This window comes from Tiliqua scincoides, chromosome 4 (genome assembly GCF_035046505.1).
Source record: "Tiliqua scincoides isolate rTilSci1 chromosome 4, rTilSci1.hap2, whole genome shotgun sequence".
Taxonomy (NCBI): domain Eukaryota; kingdom Metazoa; phylum Chordata; class Lepidosauria; order Squamata; family Scincidae; genus Tiliqua; species Tiliqua scincoides.
Window position 1 is genome coordinate 107,293,048 of NC_089824.1, and position 21,156 is coordinate 107,314,203.

The 21,156-nt window shown below is 41.4% G+C and overlaps 1 protein-coding gene across 1 annotated transcript in view; it reads right to left on the reverse strand.

Moving 5' to 3' along the window:
- Positions 1-6,617: 6,617 nt before the first annotated feature.
- Positions 6,618-21,156, reverse strand: part of TMCO1 (transmembrane and coiled-coil domains 1) — a 32,887-nt gene continuing 18,348 nt past the window's right edge. Inside the window, exons 6-7 of the mRNA XM_066624386.1 lie at positions 12,477-12,621; positions 6,618-7,096 (exon numbers count right to left, since the gene is read on the reverse strand). Of these exons, the coding sequence (XP_066480483.1) occupies positions 6,998-7,096; positions 12,477-12,621 (244 nt within the window). The 3' untranslated portion in view covers positions 6,618-6,997. The remainder of the gene's footprint in view (positions 7,097-12,476; positions 12,622-21,156) is intronic.

Sequence of the window (21,156 nt, forward strand, 5' to 3'; positions counted from 1 at the left end):
CACTGTTCACAGCTCCTTCTCAGTGCTTTTTCAACCTGAAGACATGACAAGATTCTTGAAGTGGTAAGACCTGTCTCTGTGCATACAGGGCCCCTTCCCTTCCTGATTAAAGTAGCCAGTCTGTGGCTGGCAAACAGGAGTGCTAAGCTTGTTAACAATTTGTGGAGAGGGCATCATATAAAATTCTTTACTATATTCACAACCTGCTTTTTGGTCAAGATTAGTTTCCAATGCCACTATCCATCAGAAAATCCAAATAGTGTAATCAAATCACTGTGTATTTATACTGTACATATATTGGGGAGGGTTAAATTTGCATCTCACTGTTCCAACTCCATGTTCTTCATTCTTATGTTTTGATTTGCCTTTGCTATAGGCTGCTGGATTAGTTTATTACAGCTGTGCATTTTTAACTGTCATCAACTGTCAAATCTTAAATCAAAAAGTCACAATGTGCTTTCAAATGAATGCAGTGAGACATATTACCTTGTTATTTCTACACAGGGCAGCACCTGTTTAAGGCTGGTAGATCACTGAGAAAGAAATGCTGTTCACTGTTGAAGATGATGATGGGAAAGGCATCTTAGATGTTGGCCACATCTCTTACCCACAACATTCCAGGTGCTGGTGGATGTTAACTGCAGAGTCCTATGTTGTTCCTGCCCAATTACAACAGCTTCCTGCTGTAACAAAAACAAGGCAGCCCAGATGGGAGAAGCCAAGTAGCTACTGAGAAATGGGTGCTGCAAACTGCTGGAGATGTTGGTTAGATGTTTTGAATAAGCATTACTGCACTCTTGTTGAAAAAAGCACTACAGACTTCTCTGACTTAAACAACTATAACCACCCTTTCACACTCAGGACTTAACTTTGTACTCAGTACCCATGCAGGCCTGCTTTACTTACATCCAGTTAGCATCTAGTATTCTCACTGACTGCATTTGTTGCCAAGTTATCACACTATTGTGAAAAATAACATTATCATAGGTATGTATATACACAAAAAACAACTTCCAGTATATATAGGATTTGCTACTATTCATGGTTTCAGGCATCCACTGTAGGTCTCGGAACGTATCAGCCACAGATACCGAGGACTACTGTATTTAATTTTGCATTTTTAGTATATAACTTATTCCACATATCTTAATGGAAGTCTGGAAAGAAATATTATTCCATGTAGGAGATTTCCAACAGGAGTTTTGATTGGAGGAAATCTATATTATATAAGGAGGGCTTGTCTTAGGGCTTATTCCTTGTCGGTTGCCACTCCACTATATGAAAGCACAGCTCGGCTCAAGTCTAGTATTGGCAACCTTCAGTCTCGAAAGACTATGGTATCGCGCTCTGAAAGGTGGTTCTGGCACAGCGTCTAGTGTGGCTGAAAAGGCCAATCCGGGAGTGACAATCCCTTCCACACCGGGAGCAAGTGCAGTCTGTCCCTGGTCTGTCTCCCTGGCTATGGGCCTTCCTTCTTTGCCTCTTAGCCTCAGACTGTTGGCAAAGTGTCTCTTCAAACTGGGAAAGGCCATGCTGCACAGCCTGCCTCCAAGCGGGCCGCTCAGAGGCCAGGGTTTCCCACTTGTTGAGGTCCATCCCTAAGGCCTTCAGATCCCTCTTGCAGATGTCCTTGTATCGCAGCTGTGGTCTACCTGTAGGGCGCTTTCCTTGCACGAGTTCTCCATAGAGGAGATCCTTTGGGATCCGGCCATCATCCATTCTCACGACATGACCAAGCCAACGCAGGCGTCTCTGTTTCAGCAGTGAATACATGCTAGGGATTCCAGCACGTTCCAGGACTGTGTTGTTTGGAACTTTGTCCTGCCAGGTGATGCCGAGGATGCGTCGGAGGCAGCGCATGTGGAAAGCGCTCAGTTTCCTCTCCTGTTGTGGGCGAAGAGTCCATGACTCGCTGCAGTACAGAAGTACTACAGACGCAAGCTCTGTAGACCTGGATCTTGGTATGTTCCGTCAGCTTCTTGTTGGACCAGACTCTCTTTGTGAGTCTGGAAAACGTGGTAGCTGCTTTACCGATGCGCCTGTTTAGCTCGGCATCGAGAGAATGAGTGTTGGAGATCGTTGAGCCAAGGTACACAAAGTCATGGACAACCTCCAGTTCATGCTCAGAGATTGTAATGCAGGGAGGTGAGTCCACATCCTGAACCATGACCTGTGTTTTCTTCAGGCTGATTGTCAGTCCAAAATCTTGGCAGGCCTTGCTAAAACGATCCATGAGCTGCTGGAGATCTTTGGCAGAGTGGGTAGTGACAGCTGCATCGTCGGCAAAGAGGAAGTCACGCAGACATTTCAGCTGGACTTTGGATTTTGCTCTCAGTCTGGAGAGGTTGAAGAGCTTTCCGTCTGATCTGGTCCGGAGATAGATGCCTTCTGTTGCAGTTCCAAAGGCCTGCTTCAGCAGGACAGCGAAGAAAATCCCAAACAAGGTTGGTGCAAGAACACAGCCCTGCTTCACTCCGCTTCGGATGTCAAAAGGGTCTGATGTGGAGCCATCGAAGACAACAGTGCCCTTCATGTCCTTGTGGAAGGATCTGATGATGCTGAGGAGCCTGGGTGGACATCCAATCTTGGGGAGAATCTTGAAGAGGCCGTCTCTGCTGACCAGGTCGAAAGCCTTTGTGAGATCTATGAAGGCTATAAAGAGTGGCTGTCGTTGTTCCCTGCATTTCTCCTGCAGTTGTCTAAGGGAGAATACCATATCAGTGGTGGACCTGTTGGCTCGGAATCCACACTGCGATTCTGGATAGACGCTCTCTGCAAGTACCTGGAGCCTCTTTAGTACAACTCGGGCAAACAGCTTTCCTACAACGCTAAGGAGAGAGATGCCGCGGTAGTTGTTGCAGTCACCCCTGTCACCTTTGTTCTTGTACAGCGTGATGTTTGCATCCCTCATGTCTTGAGGTACTCCACCTTCTCTCCAGCAGAGACAGAGGATTTCATGCAGTTCAGTGACGATGATCTCTTTGCAGCATTTTAGGACTTCAGCAGGGATGCTGTCTTTTCCAGGTGCCTTGCCAAAGGCAAGGGAGTCCAGGGCCACGTGAAGTTCTTCTAGGGTTGGTTCACTGTCAAGCTCTTCCAGCACAGGCAGGCACTCAATGTTGTTCAGTGCTTCTTCGGTGACTACATTTTCTCTGGAATATAGCTCAGAGTAGTGCTGCACCCAGCGTTCCATCTGCTGCGCCCGATCCTGGATGACCTCGCCTGTGGCAGACTTCAGAGGGGCAATTTTCTTCTGTGTTGGACCTAGGGCCTGCTTGATACCATCGTACATCCCCTTGATGTTGCCCGTGTCAGCTGCTATCTGTATCTCGGAACAGAGCTGGAGCCAGTAGTCGTTAGCACATCTCCTGGCAGTCTGTTGGACTTTGCTGCGAGCAGTTCGGAGGACCTGCAGGTTGCGCTCACTGGGACAGACCTTGTATGCTGCTTGAGCTCTCCTCTTTTCCTCAATGACTGGTGTCAACTCCTCAGAGTGGGCTTCAAACCAGTCTGCCGCCTTGTTGGTCTTCTTGCCGAATATGGACAAGGCGGTGTTGTAAACGGTATTCTTGAAATGTTCCCATCGGCTCAAGTCTATACACTCCATTAAAACACTTTTATAAAATAGGAGTTTTATCATACTCCCATGTTTTTTGGTGCATGAGTGAATGTGCCTGAATGTATTTTTTAAATTGAAGAATTCTTTTTATCCTAATATTACTGAAGGTTGCCAACAACAACTTTTCTAAATTATCTGTAACTACCATAATTGCTTTGCAGATACTTTACACCCTCTGCTTCTGGTGAACTGTGTGGTCTGTGGGCACTCTGCAAAACCAAGTACACAAAAATGGTTCATGCTTACTTGGTGCCATAACTTTTAAAATGAGTTTGCGGTTCTAAGCACAGGAAGAGTATGTTCTTGTATGGGGAAGAAGGTACTTCTTGCACAGGAGTCATGACAATTTGGTGCCAACTTGCTTTTTGAATGGATTTGGTGGTTATACTAGTGATGCTCCAGTGTTTAAGAGACTATACCTCTTTGTAAGTCAGCTGAAATGGATTAGATGACTTAGATTTGCTTTCCTAAATGCTGCATGAACTGGTTTTTATTGAGAATATATAACAGAAATGGTTCCTTCCCTAACAATCCCCCTTTTACTAATTTTGCTAACATGTTACAATTTTTGAAGGGATGTATTTGCAGTTTTCTGACAGTCTTCTGAAATATGAAGTACCTGCTGCCACCTAATGGGCTGTTTGTGAATACCTGTTCCTCTAGACCCAATTGTCAAGAAGGCTATTAACTTCATGACAATACAGCACTGCTGAACATTTTACAATAAGCATCTAAATGATAGTTGCTGTGAACCCAACTATACTAGACATTCTGTGTCATTCATCCACTTTTCTGTGTGTAAGAAACTGCTATTGTGAAGACTTTGTACATATTTTCCCTCGTGATGGAGAAGAACTGGGAGAGAAGATACTGGCTTGAGTGGGTACTCACTTAAGCTAGTGTGCTGCTGTGTCCAATAGATCTTTTTCCTCAGGAAGCTGCAGAAACAAAGTGGTTTATCCTTGTTACCTGAAACTTTCTTTTCCAGCATGCTTTCCAAAGTCCATATAATATCATGAAGGATGTTGAAAGTGAAGCACATATCATTCTGATCTATGCACAAGAGGCCACCCAAGAACCTCATTTAAAAATCTACTGTTCATTGCTTGGTAGCTCTTTTTATTGCCAGGGCTCAGTCCCTGACCACAACAAAGTGCCACTGCTTGCCAAGCATGTGTAGAGTGCATTCCCCCCTCCCACACACAAATGATAATGACATTAAGGAGTCCCAACCAACTTAGGAAAGAAAAAAGTCACGAGAAGGCATGATATAAATTTATGGTGTAGAAAAGTGGATATACTTTTTTCTTTTCCAGCAGTGCCAAAATGGTGACCACTGTATCCTATGGTGAAGGGGCAGTTCAGGAGTTCTCCTCTGGGTAAGGGAACAATCATTCCTTTACCCAGGGATAAGCCTCTGTGATGCAAGGTGGGGAGGAGTCTACCAGAACCTGTGCTAGCTAAAGAGCTGGTGCAGGTCCTTGTGGACCCACGCTGCAGGACTGAGTCCAGGAAGGGGTTAGGATTCAGTGGTCACTGCTACCACCAGACCCATTCTGCTCACCCTCCCACCTCCATCTGCTCACCCCTCCAAAGGCATTGGCCTTCCTGCCAGTGATCCTGGCAGTGTGTTAAGTAACGCACAGTCAGAGCGCCTTCTACAACTGGGGCTCACTGCTTTATGGCAGTTAGCACCAGTGGAAGAGGAACAATGACATCACAAGGTAAGTATAGGATTGTGCTCTAAGTACCACAGATGTTGATATGGCCACTAGCTTAGATAATTTTCAGAGATTAGACAAATTGTGGAGGATTGGTCTATCAACCGGTATTAGTTATGATTGCTAAGTGGAACCTCCCATTTTCAAAGGCAGCATCTTTTGGGTTGTGGGCAACCAAATTCTGAGCCAGGTGGACCTTTGGTTCAGTTCAAAGAGGGACATTCATATGTTTTAGACAGAAAACAGCTTGCAACATCAGTGGCAACAGGAAAAGAGATGTGTGTGTGTGTGTGTGGCAGGATGTAGCAAAACAAAAACAGATGCCATTGACAGCAAGTCTCCCAAGGGCCAGGGAGGTAAGAAACACAACATGAAGATTCTTCTAGATTCCACTGATAAGAACACTGAAAAGGGTGGAGGTATGTTGGAACTTACGAGTCAAGACTTTGACTGCAAACTTTTGATATATAAAAAAAATTCTCAACAGTGTCTGGTAAAAAAGCACATCAAGGGTAGAACAAGACACTTTTATAAGTATCTGGTTAAAAAGCACATACTCATTTTTTGAAGCTGCTTCAGCATTAAATCACATAAAATGTTTTGCCATGATTAACAGCTAGATGAAAAAGTGTCAAGATCTACTACTGCAGGAGAAAGGAATATAAGAGCATATGAAAGGCCCAGAATTCTGTTTCTCACAGTGGCCCACCAGCTGCATATGGGAAGCTCATAAGCAGGCCAGAAAGAAATATTTCTCCCAAATACCTAAAGAGATGCCAAAATTCATTCCAACAAGCAGTTTACATCAACACTAAATCCCTATGTACACTTAGGCTTCAGTAGTCTATAGGTAAGTTGCAACATGTGTAGTTTGAAACATCTGGCTCTTGCTGGCTCAGTGCTATTGTGCCTGTACAAAAGCACCACTAAAAGCCAAACTGCACCAGCAGAAAACCGTTCATAACTCAGATGTCATATCTTGTGGAGCCAGTGTATACAGGGAATCTGGTACATTCTGCAGGTCTCAGACTCCTTCACACTTGCCGTAATTGTTTTGACAATCTTAACCAGTAAGTACTGGTTAATCTAAACCAGCAAGTACACTGATTTTTAGAAAAGCGGGATAGAAATCTAATAAATAAATGTTATTGAAGAACTCTACAGAAGTGAGCAATTGGAAAGAATCAATGTTGTAGAATGTAGATCTATAGCAGTAAGGCCTGAGAACAGTCTCTGATGGAGATCAAACTATATTAAGCAGTAAATAAAAACACAGGCAAAGCAAAATTACTTTAATTTCATCCTGAAAGATGGATTCCATCCTTTACTGCTGCTTAGTTGTATGGTTCAGTCATGGGCCAATGAACAATTTCTCTTCACAAACTGAATAACTTTCCTGCAGTTTTCAACGAGGCAATGCAGCACCCTATCTTATGTACTACTAACATTTCTCATACACACCCCAATGGAATAGCTGAGATTTGGCCAAATACATATGTTTCAATGATGATCACTTTGTAAAACACAGCTGTCACAGTTGCCCTTAGCTATTCAAGTATGTTATGAAAGCCTTCTGTCAAATCACAATTTCTTGCAAAACAGTCAAGACATGTTTCCACTTTGTCATCAGTGAAGTGCAACAAATTACTTCTTTGATTTAGGAGAACTTCCCAGCTTGAGGTGGTGGACCAAGAAATCCTCCTGCCTGTTTGGTGGCCGCTCGGGAAGGAGCCAAACCCAGTAGTTTCTGAATATTCTGAGGAGACAAGAACAGAGAAGTGTTTGAAGTAAAACTTCTTTACTTAGGGCAAACATTCGAGAACACACCAGGTTAATTGGAAGTAACTCCCTCTGTCATTACTCAGATATGTTATTGTTGCTTCAAAAAAGAAATAAAGAACACATTTTAAGAAAAAAGTATACAAGTGGGACTTTGGTATCTACTGATTTTGTATCCATTGATACAGAGGTCCACCTTTAAATACTTGTAAAAAGAAAAAAGCACCAGAATCCAATTTTCTACCATCACGCTGTTCAATAATTATAATTTCATTCCATTAGATTCCATTATTCACCCCATCTAGGCAGGAGGTCTGGTCTAGAGGGTAGAGCCTCCATTTGCCTGAAGATAACATCCACAAGGTCGCCAGTTCGAGGCCACCGGCACCGTGCGACCTTGAAGCAGCTGACAAGCTGAGCCGAGTTATTTCATCTGCTCTGAGCGTGGGAGGATGGAGGCCAGAATGTGAAACCAGATCAGAGTGAAACATCTGGACTGTTGTGGTTCTTGAAAGATAGAACCTTCTTTCAATTGTAAAAATCCCTATGGGGATTTAATCAGCCTGCCTATGTAAACCGCCTTGAATAAAGTCTTGAATAAAGATCAAGAAAGGCGGTATATAAATACCTGTATTATTATTATTATTATTATTAGTGGTTGAATGCCTTATAGTGTCTATATCAATGCACTCTGGGGTGACAATAGAGGAGCAAGAAACCTGGAAATGGAACTTGTAAGCTATTTTTCCACTGATTTGGTATCCACTGATTTTTTAAATCCACTGAGGGTTCCGGAACAGAACCCCAGTGGATAACAAGGCATGACCTGCATAGCCTCTGCAGACAACTGCTAGAGTATCAGATTAAGGCTGCAATCTTTCCTGGGAGTAAGCCTCATTGAACACAATGGGACTTATGAGCAGACATGCATAGGATTGTGTTGCCAAATTTTAAACATACTTGGAGGCCTAACTCTTTTGCAGTCTCCTAAACTGCAGGGAGACCCAGGTTCAAATTCCCACTCAGCTATGAAACTCATTGGGTGACCCTGAGTCAGTCACCATCTCTCTCCTACCACCAGGGTTGCTATAAGAATAAAACAGGGAAGGATAAGAACTTTATTTGCCACCCTGAGCTCCTTGGAGGAAGGGTGGGATACAAATGTAATTAGTAAACAAACAGGCAAAGTGGGAAAATGCAGTCACTGGAATGTTGTATTGCTCAGACAGCTTCCTTTATGCGATTTCATGCATGTAGTATTTCATATGGATATCCTTCCACTGAGTTTCTGGAAAAGTTCTATTTTTAAACACACTTCCAGTTGTCATGGCTATATGCACCATGTACACTTCATTGGCTTTCTGTTGTCAGTGCACAACAAATATTTTCAGGAACATCCACAATCCTAAATGGTGCCAAATGTCTCACACATCCTGTCACATCAGACAAGAAGAATTTTACATAAAATACTTCCCACTGGCCCACACATGGTGACTTATTTAACTGCCAAGTCCAAGACAACTTTTTTGAGACAATGACACAGTCCTCCACAGAAATGACACAGAAACTGGGTAAAACACTGAATTCTTCCCAAGAAAACCCAGTTCAAGTCATTATCTCTCAGCCCAAGTTCTCACAGCGTTGTTGTGAAGATTAACAGGATAACCCACCACATATTGCCCAAAATAGAAGAGTGGAATTGAAAATAATTCAACCTACAAAATAGGTTGGCACAATTATTTATGTAAGGAAAGATGAACTATGTACCTTTAAAGAGGACAAACTTAAACATACCAAACTGATTTTAAGCCAGGGGGTGGGTCTGTAACTCAGTGGAAGAGCACATGGCTTGCATACAGAAGGTCCCAAATTCAATCTCTGGCATCTCCAGCAGAGATAGAGAAAAGCCCTATCTCAAAACTGGCAGAATCACTGCCAGTCAGCTTAGGTTATACTAAGCTAAATAGAACAATGGTTTGACCCCAGTATAAGGCAGTTTCCTATGCCCCCTGTTGAACCTAAATGGCCAGGTCATAGCTATTTTGAGTGCAGAGAACTAACAAATCTTAACATCCACTGAATGGATGAATATTTTGAAAATATTAGTAGGTTTGCTTCTCTCACAGAGAACATAAATGGGCACAGTTTGCACTGAGTTCAACAGTAAACAATACTTTCATGCATGCAAAGTTAGAAATCAATGTTAAGGTCTGAAAAGTTTAAGAGGAAGGAGAAAGCTTCAGTTATCAATGGAAACCACATGTAGAGGACACATGTGAGAGAACATAAATGGGCACAGTTTGCACTGAGTTCAACAGTAAACAATACTTTCATGCATGCAAAGTTAGAAATCAATGTTAAGGTCTGAAAAGTTTAAGAGGAAGGAGAAAGCTTCAGTTATCAATGGAAACCACATGTAGAGGACAGCAAGTACAAGTGTCCTTATTTCAGTAGGTCCCACCAGACCAGGGGTGTCCAAAGTTTTTGGCAGGAGGGCCACATCATCTCTCTGAGACTGTATTGGGGGCCAGGGAAAAAAAAGAATTGATTTACATTTAAAATTTGAATAAATTTACATAAGTTTACATAAATGGATATATTAAAGATGAACTTATATGAATGAATGAAAGTCTTGCAATAGCTTAAGGCCTATAAAAGGCCTTTCGCAAAGCAAGGCTGGCCATTCCTTTGCTGATGCTGCTGCATCACAGACGTGAAACAACAAGCAGTGGAGGGAGCCCTCATCCCACAGCTCATGTGAGAGGTCAAACAGTCGCCCTCACGCTGAGAGTAGTTGCTTCAGGCCAGTGTGGGCTCCAACAAATCTCCGGAGGGCCAGAGGCCCATTGGAGACTGGGGGCTTCATGAGCGCTGCAATGAGAGACCTCGAGGGCCGCAAGTGGCCCCAGGGCTGGGGTTTGGGCACCCCTGCACCAGACCAAAGCCAGGAGCACAACAAGAAAAAGGGATGCAGAATATTATAGTGCCTATTTGAAATTTTGCTGAAAAGTTTCAAATGTGTTACTCCTGGTCAGATACAGTAAGAGTTGGCATAGTAGAAAAGCAGGCTTGCACTGCGGCCTCCTCAACCCAGGAGCAAATCTGCAAGAGCACAAGAGATTTCCCAATGGCACTGGGAGAGTAAGCTATACCTTATTTGCTTCCCTGGGATAGAATTGGAAGAAGTGAATAGGCTATACTCCATCATCCTCTCATACTCCATCATCCTCTCCATCCCCACATTTACAGAATGCAACATCATAATTACTCTATACTTGCTTGACACATTCAAACAATGCCCTAGTGCGGAAATACAAATCATTTTCTCACAGAGTGGTCTCCTACACATGCACGTGTGCACACAAGATTCCAACTGAATAGGCTCCTCTTTGCTTCCTCACTGCTTGCTACCTACTCTCTCCCACACTGGCTGTATTGCCTCAGTCTGTTTCTGGTGAGCATAGACCAAGAAAAATGAGCTAGTGTTGATATTTACCAAGGTGGGAAAGGGATAACAAGCCATGCTCCTTCATGTTTGCATTTGCTAGGGAAGCTCACAATCAATCTGCTCACTTACAGGAGAGAGAATAGGAACAACTGGTGTTTTAGTCATGCAGGATGTAACATGCATGGGGCTGGGGAAAAAGAAGGAGACTTGATGTACATCTTCGCACCTAATCCAAATGTTGGACAACTTTCCCAACCACTTAAGGACTCTTGATGACTTGCCTGTGCATCTCTTCACACCCTCAACCGGAAAGCAGGAAAAACTCCATGAGAGGATTGACGTGCCAAGGGGAGATGGAAACAACGCAGAGGAAGTTGCTCATTGTAGAGAGATATTTCAAGCAACATTGTCCTTGGGTCAGAAGTGAGTAGTGTCCCAGCCAAAGCTTGAAGCACTTCCTCAACATCAAAATATCCAAGGCCAAATCAACCAGCAGCAAAACCGCTTCTTTCTCCGAGAGGCCATCAAGGTCATGGCCTCAGAATTCTCTCCCAAAGTGTGAATGAAGTAGTCCAATGCTACTTCCCTCTCCCAAGTGACATAAAAAAACAATCTCAGTTCTATACACTGCATTAGCCTTCCTATACATCTCCATTGATTCTCTACACTGAGTCTGTTCAATACATATCTTACCAGGAACCACCATTCAGAGCGCGATACCATACTCTTTCGAGACTGAAGGTTGCCAACTAAAATATGTTCCTATATGCAGCTTCTCATTTGAATTGTGTCCCATCTTCAGGTAAGCTAACACTACCTTTTTTGTGATGTGAATTTAAAAAAGGGAAGGGGGAAAGAGAGAATTCACATTTACAGTCATCTGGAGGTTCTTCTCACTTGAAATAGGTCATTTTCCCCACCCCCACTAACTATTTACAGGAGTGATGGAAATTATCAAGCTGTACCACTTGGGAGTATTATTAAATGGGTGATATGAAGAAAAGCAGCGGCAAAAAAACCTGAGTGGAACCTGAGTATATCAGGGAGGAAAGTGTGAGAGAATGAGATGGATGTCTGCATCTGACATCCTTTGCCTTCTGTCTACTTTTAGATTGTGTCTTCTGTCTACTTTTTGGATTGTGAGCCCTTTTGGGACAGGGAGCCACTAGTTAGTTGATTTTTTTTTTCTGTAAACCACTTTGGAAACTTTTTGTTGAAAAGCGGTATATAAATACTGTTGCTGCTGCTGCTGCTGCTGCTGTTGCTATTTTATTACTACTTCTATTGCACCAAACTAAATGTAGCAAGCTGTTCCAAGTTATTTATCAGAGTTCACACTTGTGACAGTCACCTTATGAATCTGAACTATCCTAGCTCTTTCAGCATTTCATATAGACAGCATTTCAAATTCCATGTTATCTTTTACTGTTTTAGGGCATTTGAAATGGGATTATTAGGTACGAATATTATAACTCGATGCATGGAGACATCACTGAACCTCCCAATACTTCCTATCATTATTTCCTAATACTCCCGAGGATGATTTGCCTTTTGGATGACTACAGTGTTGTCCTTGGGCAGCCTACTAAAAGGAAACACCAGTGCAAGTATTTTCTTTTTACCTACTTTTAGTAGGTGGCCTATAGATGGCAAAGGTGAAGCTCAAGGGAAGCTAAGGGGATATACCATTCCCACTCTTTCAACTGTGTGTTTTGTCATGCCCAGACACTCTGCTAAACGTCCATGGCAGATACTAAGAATATCATAAGGAGGCAGCTGCAACTGTTCACTTGAAATAACATAGAAAGGGAAAAAAGAAAGATCCCAAAAAATAAGCATGAACCGGTCTTGACATCAGAGGTCCTGCAAAGGCTCTGAATAAAGCAACCCTCCATGATACAGCACTTACCTGCCGAATAGACATGGTGCAGAGAATGTAGAGGAAGATGAAGGAACAATCAGTATAGTCCTCACCCAGAAGATTACGGTGGGACAAACCTTGGATGTAGGAAAGTGGAACAAAGGGGAGTTTTGCAACCACTCGGCCATCAAATCTGGGAAAGACAAATGGAAGCAGTTGTTGTTTGTGCAGCTCAAATTCAAACCCCACCAGGAAAACATTACCCACATTACCCAAAGAGAATCAATTCAAGCAGACAGAACCCAACTTATCCCTTGGGCACATTCTGGGCCCCACACCAGTCACCCTTTTTGATTCTGAGCTCAGTAGGTTGACCTGAAAGCTACTGTTCCTAAACAAAAGGTCAGCAACACCCTCAGGAGAGGAAATACTAGAAAGTTTGTACTGGTAAGAAAAGTTGCAAGAGCATACATAAGAACAGCCCCACTGGATCAGGCCATAGGCCCATCCAGTCCAGCTTCCTGTATCTCACAGCAGCCCACCAAATGCCCCAGGGAGCACACCAGATAACAAGAGACCTACATCCTGGTGCCCTCCCTTGCATCTGGCATTCTGCATAGCTCATTTCTAAAATCAGGAGATTGCACATGGCTTGTAACCTGTAATGGATTTTTCCTCCAGAAACTTGTCCAATCCCCTTTTAAAGGCATCCAGGCCAGATGCCATCACATCCTGTGGCAAGGAGTTCCACAGACCAACCACATGCAGAGTAAAGAAATATTTTCTTTTGTCTGTCCTAACTCTCCGAACACTCAATTTTAGTGGATGTTCCCTAGTTCTGGTGTTATGCGAGAGTGCAAAGAGCATCTGTCTATCCACTCTATTATTCCCATACATAATTTTGTATGTCTCAATCATGTCCCCTCAGGCACCTCTTTTCTAGACTGAAGAGGCCCAAACGCTGCAGCCTTTCCTCATAAGGAAGGTTTCCCAGCCCAGTAATCATTTTAGTGGCTCTCTTTTGCACCTTTTCCATTTCCACTATATCCTTTATGAGATGTGGTGACCAGAACTGGACGCAACACTCCAGGTGTGGCCTTACCATTGATTTGTACAACGGCATTATAATACTAGCCGTTTTGTTTTCAATACCTTTTCTAATGATCCCAAGCATAGAATTGGCCTTCACTGCCACCACAGTGAAGACTGGAAAAGATGCATAGCCACCACCACCCCAAGTAAGATGTTTGTGTTTTATTTATAAATTATTTTATTTATAAATTAGCTTCATTCCCAGGTATAGAATTCACTAGTCTTAAAACAACTTCACTGACTCCTGTGGTTTTTTCCACAGTATGTTTCTGTTATGCCTATTTTATAACTTCAAGTATGAAAGGTAATGGCTGGGAGCCCAGATCTCTCAGATCCAAGTTCAGTTCAACTAACAACAGTAAAACAGCAAGTTATCCAGTACATAAATTAATGGACAAGGTCTCAGCACAGAAAAATCTATAAACCAGATGGTTCTGAAAAGTCACACATATTAACACTTAACTCATCAAGTATCCATCAGATTACAAGCAATCCCCCACCATAAGGTACTTGTTTCTACATACACAGAGGACTGCCTGGGTATGTCTTAGTACATATATTGTAAATGAAAAGTGAAGGTAACCTCTGCTAAAAAAAACACCTAGCCATATTATGCATGCTCACTGTCCCCAGGAAGCACTGAACGTCAAGGGGCAAATGTAAAAACCTAGCAGCAAAAAAACAAAGTGGAGGGCTGAGAAGAGAAGGAATTGGCTTTTGTCATCTTGAGATGGACATTAAGGCTGGGAAGCTGCAACATTTTGTAACAGGTCTCACTTGATAGCCATTTGCTAAATGAGAAGCAATTCCAAGTTCAGTTCTATATGGATAAAAATGCAACCTGTGTATTTCAGGTTCCTAGAAGATGCAGACTAAGTTTCACTGAGGGCGCAATCCTAACCCCTTATGTCAGTGCTTTCCAGCACTGGCATAGCGGTGCCAATGGGATGTGTGTTGTATCCTGCAGTTGGGTGGTACTCACGGAGGCCTCCTCAAAGTAGGGGAATGTTTGTTCCCTTACCTCAGAGCTGCATTGCCCTTAAGTCAGTGCTGGAAAGCACTGACATAAGGGGTTAGGATTCCACCCTAAGTTTCTTTACAAATGAACGTGGATTTCTCATTCAAGGTCTGCAATAACAGAGTTGCTACATGCATCTCCTACACTGTGCAGCTGTTTGAAGCACTAGCTTGTCTCACGCATTTTTAGCAGGTGTTTCTGATACTGTAAACTTTTAAATAAGCACTTGTTGGAGTCACACAAATACAATGGGTTTGAACTTCCAACAAGTGCCAACACTGCTGACAGCAAAGGCATTTTGGCAGAATGACTAGAAACGGATGTTTGCCTCCCTTTGATGGCCCCCCCTGCTGTTGTGGTATTCTACGTGGTTCCTGCCTCCTCTTCTGGACCCAGCTAAAAGGGGGGGAAAAAAACTAGCAGGAAGTTAAGAGGGCATAGGTCTCATGTCTTTGACACTGTTAGGGACACCAGCTTGATGCTGGAATGCTGAGAGCCAAGAGAACATGAGTGGGACATTCCTGTTTACCGGTGTGACGAAGCATCGCTTCAGTAAAGAATCCAACATCTCATCTACATCATGAGAGTTACTGGGGACCCAGCCTCAGCAGTCTCTTAAGAAACATCACTGTAGCAAACATATAAATTATTCAAAACATAGAAACATCAATAAAGGAATATCATTTGGAGCAGCTATTTTTTGATTTGTACACTAATTACAGCTGCCCTCTTGGGGGGGGCAAAACTGGTTGGGACATGACCGGCACTCAACAAAGCTGCACATGCCAAGAAGTTTAGCAGTTTGTTCACTTAAAACAATTAAGACTTCCAGTGGCAAGTGTGAAGACTGTCTCCCCCAGGAACCAAAATCCTAAGTAGGAAAGGAAATGCGTCCCGAGTATCAATTCCAGCCCCACTATCTCAAGTGTTTCTCTGAACTTCAGAAGAGCCTTGGTATTCTAAGTTACGGTTCAGGCAGACATCCCAGAAAAAAAGGGAAGCAATTTCTCTGTTCCATGATCCTTTCAGTCATGATCAATATAATTCTTCTCTTTCTCAGTATTCCATTGTGTTCCCAGTTTTTTACACAAAACATTCTATATTGGGAAGTGAAAAGCAAACCTATAGTAACTTGTTTGTTTAGATTCACTGCTTTAATGAAGAAATTGATCCAGTGAAGAGCTGGAAGCAGTGACCTGCTGCACCCTCCAAAGCCCCAAATCAACTGCATGGGTTGGGGGAAGGATTCAAGAAAGTAGTGAAATAGACCAAACACTTGATGTGCCTCCATAGGAGGCTACTGCAAGGAAATCTCCCCAGGCAGCCACAATAAGTAGACCCACAGCGCTGGTTAGTGAAACTGTCACATAACTCATTATTCTAGCCAACAGGAGTTACAGAAGATAAAGTGATAATAGGGTAAGCTACAAGCTGCCCATTAAAAACCCAGATTCACATATCCAACCACTCACAAAACTCACTTGATAGGCTGCACACAATTATCTCTCAGCCTAGCCCTGCGATTCCCAAAATTATCATGATGCCCTGCAGTTATGAACTGGAGGTTGTCTTTGTTACTTTGTGTACCTTGGCTCAAAGATCTCCAACACTCTCTCAATACTGAGCTAAACAAACGCATCAGTAAAGCAGCTACCACTTTTTCCAGACTCACAAAGAGAGTCTGGTCCAAGAAGCTGACGGAACATACCAAGATCCAGGTCTACAGAGCTTGCGTCTTGAGTACACTTCTGTACTGCAGCGAGTCATGGACTCTTTGCTCACAACAGGAGAGGAAACTGAACACTTTCCACATGCGCTGCCTCCGATGCATCCTCGGTATCATCTGGCAGGACAAAGTTCCAAACACAGTCCTGGAATGAGCTGGAATCCTCAGCATGTATACAGTGCTGAAACAGAGACGCCTGCATTGCCTTGGTCGTGTCATGAGAATGGGTGATGGTCAGATCCCAAAGGATCTCCTCTACGGAGAACTTGTGCAGGGAAAGCACCCTACAGGTAGACCACAGCTGTGATACAAGGACATCTGCAAGAGGAATCTGAAAGCCTTAGGAATGAACCTCAACAGATGGGAAACCTTGGCCTCTGAGCATCCCACTTGGAAGCAGGCTGTGCAGCATGGCCTTTCCCAGTTTGAAGAGACACTTGGCCAACAGACTGAGGCAAAGAAGGAAGGCCCATAGCCAGGGAGACAAAGGACAGACTGCACTTGCTCCCAGTGTGGAAGGGATTGTCACTCCCGAATCGGCCTTTTCAGTCACACTAGACGCTGTGCCAGAACTACCATTCAGAGCGCGATACCATAGTCTTTCAAGACTGAAGGTTGCCAACAGTAATAGTTTGCATTTCAATCCAAATTATTCAAAATACTAAACAAAGTAGGAGTCCCTTTAGCCCTCTGATTGAAAAAGTAATTTGCTAAAAGGCATCCCTGTGCAGTACGTATAATAGAATGCCAGTATCTGAAAGCATATATTTGCTTCCTTTCAACTCCATAGCCCAGGGGTTCTCAAACTTCTTAGGAGTAAACCTTCTGTGATAAGTCTTTGTGGGGGCAGGGAAAAAAGGCAGTGACGCTGTCCCCAGGATCATACTGCTACAGGGGCAGAGTACGTTTTCCAACACATCTTACCTACTGCCGGGGTCCAGGCAGTGCAGGGAGTCCCACAGAGCTCTCTGCAGGGCTCCTCACAGCTTGCAGAAAGTGAAAATAGCAATCGTGACCTGCTTCGGGATTGAGATCATGAAATTGGTAGTGGGTCGCGATCGCTATTTTCACTTTCTACAAGCTGCCTCCCCCTTTTTGAACATTTATTATTTTAATGACCATGTTGAACTCAAGACAACACTTAATGCAAAATTTTAAAAGACTTCCACTTATCTCTACTACAGGCTTACAAACATACATAATATCTATCCTTATAATATTTGATACAATAAAGATTAAACTCTATTAGTTTAGAAGAGTTTAGAAGATCTCTTTTATTCAATCTCCAAACCCACAGGCATATAATTCATTATAATCTAAGCTGTGCAGGAAAATCACAAATGGCTTCCACTCAGTCAAGAACGAATCTATTTTCTTTTCTCTAATTAAAGATGTCAATTTTACAATCTCCGCAAGCTCCAGTATCTTCACCAGCCAATCTTCTACTGTTGGTATACTGGAGCACTTCCATTTCTGTGCATAAAGTAAGCTTGCTGCCATTATCATGTACCACAATAATACATCGTGTTCTTTTTCCAATTGTTTGTCCATCAAACGTAACATGAAAAACTCTGGCTTCCACTGTATATTTAAAATCCAATTTTTTTTTTGCTAGTTTGCAGGACCACCACATATGATAAAATGATTCCTCCTGATGTTCTCATTTCCATCAACATCCCGTTCTGTTATAAACTTTAGCCAATTTCATGGGAGACAAATACCAACGGTACATCATCTTGTGAAAATTTTCTTTAAGATTAATATTTAAAGTAAACTTCAAACCTCTTGTCCACAAACCCATCCACTGATCCACTGAAATATTGTAACCAAAATTTTGAGTCCATTTTATCATGCAGTCTTTTACTTGTTCTTCTTCCAATTCAAATTTCAGTAAGAGTTTATAAATTTTAGCAATAATTTGTTTATTGTTTAAACATAATTCCCTTTCAAATTCTGATTTGTGTTGTTCAATACCAAAAGTTTTTTTTGTGTGCAAAGTTTATTTATTACAGATACAGGTAAGGAAAATGGGTTAAACATGAGGGTACTGGCCATAGATTACAACATGTCTTAATCCAAAAAAGAAATCAACAACGACTAAAAAGACAAATAATCATTTATACAAAAATTATCATATTTGTCATTATACTAATTAATGATTTAACTAAACAATCAATATTGTTTAACTAAAATTATTTATCCAATCATAAAAAGGCTTCAAATTTTACACATACAATATTCTTTCTGCTATACTGATATGTACAATAAAATGTTTCTTATATTGGTCTTCAATTTCTGATATAACATTTAAGAAAAATATTTCCAGTTTGAATAGTACTACACAATTCAATATCTCTTGTAACAATATATATCATTTTCCAATATTTCTTTACTTTCCACATATCCAAAACTTATAATAAAGAATTCCCTGAATCTCTTTGCATATCTAACAATTATTTGATAACCCAGGGTACATTTTTGCTGCTTCCTCTGGAATTAAATATCATCTATAAAACAATTTATATAAATTATCTTTAGAAGATACCACTTTAATTATCTTAATACCACTTTAATTATCTTAATATTTGTATTCCAACTTTGTTTTCATTTACATCTGCTTTGATTTAGCATAATTAATAGAATACTCCTCACTTCTGAGGAGAATTCAATCCATTAATATCTACAAAAAAATTTCCACTTGTTATTCAGCCATTTTCACTTCCTTAGTATTTTCTTTGTTCTCTGTCTTGTTGATATTTTCCTTCTTGCTCCTCTCACTCCTTCTTCTTCCTCTTAACTTTCTTATATTTCTTGATCTCTCTCTTTTCTTCTTCCGTTTTCTCCATTTTATTCTTTTTGAATTTAATCCAAAAATTGTTCTTCTTGAAAGGACGCACTCTCTTTCTCTGAGAGTTCCCTCTTTTTTATTCCTGAAAATTCTGAGTTATAATAATAAATGCTGCTTTTTCCATCTTCTGTCTCATCACAAAAATCTCTAATTCTTTAGTTTCATCTGACATTTGGTCCATTCTTTTTTCCATGCCCTCCATACTTTTCTTTGTTTGTCCGTCAGGGAGGAGTTTATTTGTCTCATTTGTTCAGATAGTTTTCCAACCTCTTGCTTCAATTCACTTCTGAATTCTTGCAACATATCCATTAATGAGGTCTGGCTTTTGCTAACATCCTTTAAATTTTTTGATATCATTCTTATCGGTATCAAATCAAGCCGATATAACTCTGGCTATAAAAAAGAAAAAGAAAATGGCCCAACAATTAAAGAATCAACCAAGTCTCATTAACTTGCTTCACCTTCTTGTATGGCTAATTCCCAATTTTTATATCTAAAAAGAATAAGTCAATAATCCACTTCAAGTCAATATCAGTGTCCAAACATAAACACAGTTAAAGAGTCATCCAATTCTTATTATCTTGCTTCTCTTCTTGTCAAAGATAATCTTTAAGTTTTTATATCCAAAAGGGGTGGGTCAGTAATCCAATTCAAGTTAATAACACTGTCAAATTAAGTTAGTATACCTTTAATTGTTCAGACCCGAGTCAAGCCTTTTGCGGCAAAAATGAAAGCAAAAGTTATTCCATCCTTTAAAGATTAATTGTTAATTTCTTTTCCATGCATATCATTCCAACAGGGTGATCCATTATCTTCCCTTATTTACTTTTCTTCCAATCATCCTTGTTACAAAAAAGAAAAAAAGACTGCTCCAGCAGGGGCTTCTTTAAATCCACATTGGCTCTTTTTCCCCTCTGGGTGGCTGCAAGCCAATGTAAATAATCTTAAAGTTGTCTTTCCCTCCTTCCAACCTCTTGCTTGCAATTCTTTTTATAGCCTTTTAACTAACTGGTTACTCACAGTTAAAGGCTTTGTTCGCTTTCATGTTTTATCTACGCTGTGTGGGGGGGAGTCCTTAGCTGTCCGAATCATCTCTGAAGATGGCGTCCGGGATACGATGTGATTCAGCATAGAGCAATCGGGGAAAATATCTCTGAAACCGCCATCTCAAGAGACTGCCCCATTCAAGCTCTCAGCCTTCGTTCCTTCTTCTTGGCAACAAAGAATACCACTGTTAAGGTCCTTGGAAAACACATCTATTTAAGCAGTCCCCGTTCGTGTCCCCCCCCCGGAACCCTCCAAGGTTCCCTGCTACTTCACTGAGTGTTAACTCCGTCCCCTCAATACCAAAAGTTCTTTTGTCTACTCTAAACCTTTCCTGAATTTGTAAGTAATGAAACCACTGACACACATATCCTTCATCTAATATTTCCTCTCTTGATTTTAACATACATTAAAATTTTAACATATCACGATAAGTCAACCAATTATGTGTAGTTATCATTTCTTTTCTATGTAAAGCTCATTGTGGTGATAACCACAATGGAGTGTTCGGGCAAAATCTAACTTTATATTTATTCCAAATTCTCAAAATGGCACGCCTAACAGAGTGTTTATTGAATTCTACATTAGCCTTAGCTTTGTCATACCATACATACCCATGCCAGTGAAACCTCAAACCATGTCCCTCTAATTCCAGTAATCTTTTATTTCTCAATGTTATCTATTCCTTCATCCAAATTAAACAACAAGCAGTGAAATGTAGTTTTAAATCAGGTAATCCCAACCCTCCTCTTTCTTTAGCATCCTGTAGGATATTTAACTCATGGTTTTTTCCCTTGCCAGATAAATTAGGATAAATCTTTTTGCCATTGTTTAAATGGTATATCTGATGTTAAAACAGGAATTGTCTGGAACAAGAATAGCATGCTTGGTAGAATGTTAACATTAAGAGAAATGGAAATTGAATTGAATTATTTGAAACAAAGGTCATTTGAATTTGCAAATAAACCAGGGAGATGGTTGGCTTATAAGTTACAAAAGG